Genomic DNA, 4,887 nt, shown 5'->3' on the forward strand with positions numbered 1-4,887 from the left:
TTCATCAGCACCCACTGTATGCAGAGGGGAAGCTGATCTCTGCCCAGCCAAACCATGTTGCTGTGCCCCCAACACGCCGGGTGTTCAGCTGGGACATCCCTGCTCGGCATCTTCTGTGTTTCCAGACACCTCTGCAGCAGCAGATGCGGTCACATTCTTGGGGTGTGTGGGTGCTGAGGGCAGGAGAGTCGCCCACCTTCCTGGGGTGAGCAGCAAAGCTGGGGAGAAGCCAGGCTCCAGCAAAGGTGATCTCCTGCACATCTGGAGAGCAGCTGGGTGGGAGCCCTGTCTGCAGGAGCCAAGGGGCTGTGGGGCACCTGCCAGGGTGCTGGGTCGCATGGCTCCCCCTGCTACAGTGATGCTGAGCACTGGGCTGAGTGTCCCAAGTGAGAACTGTGGGGACAGCTGTGGTGCTTGGCTGGGAGGCTGGTGGCTGGACACGCTGTGGTTCTCTGCAGGGGTCCCTCCCTCGTGTCCCTGCAGGGTGCCCGGGTGTGGATCCCTGACTGTGTCGAAGTCTGGAGGGTGGCAGAAATAACTAGAGACTACAAGGAAGGAGACTCTGTTCTCCATCTCCACCTGGAAGATGGCTCGGTAAGGCTGGAGTTTGCAGCTCAGCAGGTCCCTCCTCTGCTTGCCCCATGGTCAGACATCCCCAGATGGGAGATAGTTCATCTCTGCACCCTCAAACCAGCCTGGGCTCCTCAGCAGGGCACAGAGAGGTTCAAACATTGCCTTGATGGGTCAGGAGCAGGAGCCCAGACCACTGCAGCTGTGTCTGGGTCACTGTGCCCCGTGTCCCCTGACTGCCCTGTGAGCTGCTCCTCACTGCCTGCTCCTGCCTGACTTCCCAAAAAGCCTCAGCTCAGCAAACTGGGCTGACTGGGCTGTGATTCCTGGTGGGTAACAGCAAAGCATGGTCTGCAGACAGCATCCCTCCTGCTACGCTGCTCCCCACAGACCTGTCCAGGGCCAGCTGACCCTGCTCAGCACTTGTCCTACTCCATCTCCATCCCCTCAGGCACTGGCCTACCCCATCGAGTCCCAGCTGCCACCTCTCTGCAACCCTGACTGCCTCTTGGGTGCCAATGACCTGGTGGCCCTGAGCTACCTGCACGAGCCAGCAGTGCTGCACTCGCTCCGCCGGCGCTTCCTGGAAGCCAACACCATCTACACCTACTGCGGTGAGACCCATCACCCTGTCCTGCTCCCCATCCCCTGCCCCTTCCCTGCGGCTCCCTGGGGTGGGTGCCCCTCTTGCCCCTGCCCTTGGCACAGCCCTGTTCCTCCAGGTATCATCCTTGTGGCCATCAACCCCTACAAGCCGTTGCCCATCTATGAGGACGAGGTGATTTACGCCTACAGCGGCCGGGAAATAGGGGACATGGATCCCCACATCTTTGCTCTGGCAGAAGAAGCGTACAAGCAGGTGGTGAGGTGAGGGCATCACCTGGGAGCATCTCTTGGCTTTCAGTGGGGAAGGGCTGAACCCTCCTCTGGGCTGTGGTGTGTCTGTGGAGAGTGGTTCTGCTGTCCCCAGCTCATGTCCTTCTCCGGCAGGTTTGGGAAGAACCAGTCCCTCATCATCAGTGGTGAGTCAGGCGCGGGGAAGACGGCGTCAGCCAAGTACGCCATGAGATACTTCACCACTGTTGGGGGCTGCCTTGGCAGCTCCAGCATGGAGGAGAAGGTGCTGGCCTCCAGCCCTGTCATGGAGGTGGGTCCCCAGGTTCCGCATGGGGATAGCTGTGGTGTCCCTGTAGACTCTCCACATGCTCCTCATGGTCTGTATCCCTGATGTGATGCCATGTCTCTCTCCCTCTGTAAAATGAGTGGCAGGGACTGAACTTCTCCAGAGCACCTGGAGATCTGAGGCCAGCTAAAACCTCCTCCCCTTCTTCCTCACCAGGCCTTTGGGAATGCAAAGACAACCAGGAATGACAACAGTAGCCGCTTTGGGAAATACATTGAGATTGGCTTCAGCCAAACACATGTCACAGGAGCCACCATCAAAACCTACCTGCTGGAGAAGTCTCGTGTCACCTTCCAGGTGGGTCTCTGGGGTGGCATGGGGACAGGACTTGAGTGGGAGCCCCAGTCCTTGGAACAGGAGGGTGTTTCTCCTGGGCATCCCCTGGGGAAGGAACTCCAGTGCTGCTGAGTCAAGATGGGAGAGGGGAAGGTGTCCCTTGTCCCCAGATCTGGGGCTGCAGGGTGGCCCAAGGTGACCTGGCTTCTTGGTGATTTTCTTGCTCATCCACAGGCAAAAGCTGAGAGGAACTACCACATCTTCTACCAGCTCTGTGCCTCGGCCACCCTGCCGGAGCTCCAGGGCCTGGGTCTCTGTGAGTGTCCTCGTGTCCCCCCGTGGCACAGCTGGCTGGAGCCCTTCCTGCCCTCCCCAGCTGCTGGCTGGGTGCTGGAGGAGGCTCTGCTGCTGCTGAGCACCCTGGGGTGGGATAAGGGGGTTGGGAGCCCCATGGGGCAGGTTGTGCTGGTTCACAGCCCAACATCTTGCCCGCAGGTGGGGCCTTCCACTACACCCGCCAGGGCCAGTGCGCTGCTGCCCACAGCACCAACGACGCGGCCGACTTGGACAGCACGCGACACGCCTTCCTGCTCCTGGGTACTGTCCTGGGTGGGCACGGGTGGGCAGGGCTGGTCCCCAGGGCTGGTTGTCCCATTGCCATCACCCCGATGCTGGTGCTGATGCCAGACCTCCCAGTGCTGAGGGGCCCAGCTGTCTACTGGCCATTCCCATCTGTGCTGGTTTCACTCCTTTGGCTGCAGCCAAACACAGCCGCTCGCTCACTCCCCCCCCAGCCAGGGAACGGGAGAGAACTGGAAGGGGAAAAAAAATAAAACTTGTGGGTTGAGATAAAAACAATTTACTAATTGAAATACAATAATAATAATAATAGTAGTAGAATATGCAAATGAGTGATGCCCAGTGCAGTTGGTCACCAACCTGCTGACCAATGCCCAGCCTGTCCCAGCCAGTGACCCCCGAGCAGGGACAGTCCTGAAACTGAAACCACAATCCCAGAAGAGCAAGAGCCCAACTGATCCCTGAGAGAATCCCCAGCTTCCCGGTCAGCCCTGGGTAATGTACTGACCATGATGGGATAGGAGATGGAATATCTCATTAGCATATCCAAATACCAATCTGGGGTTTTGCTAATTACTACCCTTCCCCAACCTCCCAGTCCTTTGCACTTGCAGACTGGCAAAATGTGATGTCCCTGGACTTCCAGCAGCAACTGAGAACATCAGTCCATTATCAATGTTCTTATAACAAATCCCACATTGAAACCAATTCACAGCTACTCTGGCTTCCAAGAGGGAAATTAACTCCATCCTTGGGAGTCCAGGACACTGTCCCTCTGGGTTGCGTGATGTGGAGGGTCACATCAGCATGGGGTGGGGGGAGCCTGAGAGGTCCCTCATGCTGTGCTGTCCCTGCAGGTGTCCCTGAGACTGACCAGCTGGAGCTATTCAGCATCTTGGCTGCCATCCTGCACCTGGGCAATATCATGGTCAGAGGGAGAGACCGTCATGGGGACAGCTGCTTTGTGGAGGTGGGTGAGATCTGGCTGCCAGAATCCCAAACTGGCCCCTGAGCCACACAGGCTGTGAGAGCCACATCTCAGCAACACCATGGTGACGGGTCTGTCCCTCTGCAGCCTGGAGATGAGGCCCTCAGGCTGTTCTGCTCGCTGCTGGGCATCGAGGCATCGCAGGTGATGCGCTGGCTCTGCCACCGCAAGCTGGTCACTGCTGGTGAGACCTACCTGAAGCCCCTCTCCAGGCAGCAGGCGCTTGACTCCCGGGATGCCCTGGCCAAGCACATGTATGGGCAGATCTTCAGGTGGATGGTGAGCAGGGTCAACCGTGCCCTGCGGTCACTGGAGGGCCACTGTACCTCCATTGGCATCCTGGACATTTATGGGTAAGAGTGATTCCCCTCTCCTGGGCTGCCTGGAAGAGCATGGTCCTGCTCCTGCATCAGCTGTGGCTCTGCAGCCACCAACTGCTCCAGCTGGGACATGGGGCAGTCCCCATCCCTGCAGTGGGGCCAGTTGGGTGCCTGTGCCCAGAGCTCATGGCTGGTTGGGGTGGCTTTGCCTGGCAGCTGCCTCAGGTAGGTCTCTGGTGCCTACAGGTTTGAGATGTTTGAGCTCAACAGCTTTGAGCAGTTCTGCATCAACTATGCTAATGAGAAGCTGCAGCAGCTCTTCAACCTGGTAGGTGTCACCCAGATGTGTCTCCTTGTTGGATCTAGTGAGGGTGGGCCCTGGATATCCCTGCTGTGCTGTTGCTTTTGGTGCTCTCTGCCTTGAATGGGGCTGGTGCTTCAGTCCCTGCAAACATGGGGCTCTGGGAAGCTGCTGGAGTTGGGCATGGTCCCTCCTTTCTCCCAAAGTGCTCCTGCTCCAGGAGAAGGGCTGCTCAGGTGTCTTATGGAAACCAAGCCCCTGCCTGTTGGCTGGTCACCTTTGTTCCCTCCTGGCTCAGTCCTGCTCTGCTCTCTGCCCTCCAGCATGTCTTCAAGCTGGAGCAGGAGGAGTATGTGACCGAGGAGATCCCTTGGGTCTTCATCGACTTCTGTGACAACCAGCCATGCATTGAGCTAATTGAGGGCCGGCTTGGCATCCTGGACCTGCTGAATGAGGAGTGCAAGGTGGGCAAGGGGTACGGGGAGCCAGCTGCTGTGGCCACCCAGAGCCCCCCTGCTGCCCCTTCTGACCCATGTGCCTTTCAGATGCCCCAAGGCAGTGATGGGAGCTGGGCCCAGAAGCTTTACCAGACCCATCTCAGCAGCTCCCACTTCCAGAAGCCCAAGAGGCCCACGGATGCTTTCATTGTCTGCCACTTTGCTGGGAAGGT

The 4,887-nt window shown here is 58.4% G+C and overlaps 1 protein-coding gene across 1 annotated transcript in view; it reads left to right on the plus strand.

Annotated features, from left to right (window-relative positions):
* Nucleotides 1-458: 458 nt before the first annotated feature.
* Nucleotides 459-4,887, plus strand: part of LOC104526890 (unconventional myosin-Vb) — a gene marked incomplete at its 5' end in the record, with an annotated part of 14,314 nt that continues 9,885 nt past the window's right edge. The window contains 12 exon segments of the mRNA XM_029085576.1: nt 459-594; nt 1,022-1,184; nt 1,293-1,437; nt 1,561-1,717; nt 1,910-2,050; nt 2,264-2,345; nt 2,525-2,626; nt 3,466-3,578; nt 3,684-3,949; nt 4,163-4,244; nt 4,541-4,681; nt 4,763-4,885. Of these exon segments, the coding sequence (XP_028941409.1) occupies nt 459-594; nt 1,022-1,184; nt 1,293-1,437; nt 1,561-1,717; nt 1,910-2,050; nt 2,264-2,345; nt 2,525-2,626; nt 3,466-3,578; nt 3,684-3,949; nt 4,163-4,244; nt 4,541-4,681; nt 4,763-4,885 (1,651 nt within the window).

This window comes from Antrostomus carolinensis, unplaced genomic scaffold (assembly GCF_000700745.2).
Source record: "Antrostomus carolinensis isolate BGI_N321 unplaced genomic scaffold, ASM70074v2 scaffold30056, whole genome shotgun sequence".
In the NCBI taxonomy this organism is placed as follows: domain Eukaryota; kingdom Metazoa; phylum Chordata; class Aves; order Caprimulgiformes; family Caprimulgidae; genus Antrostomus; species Antrostomus carolinensis.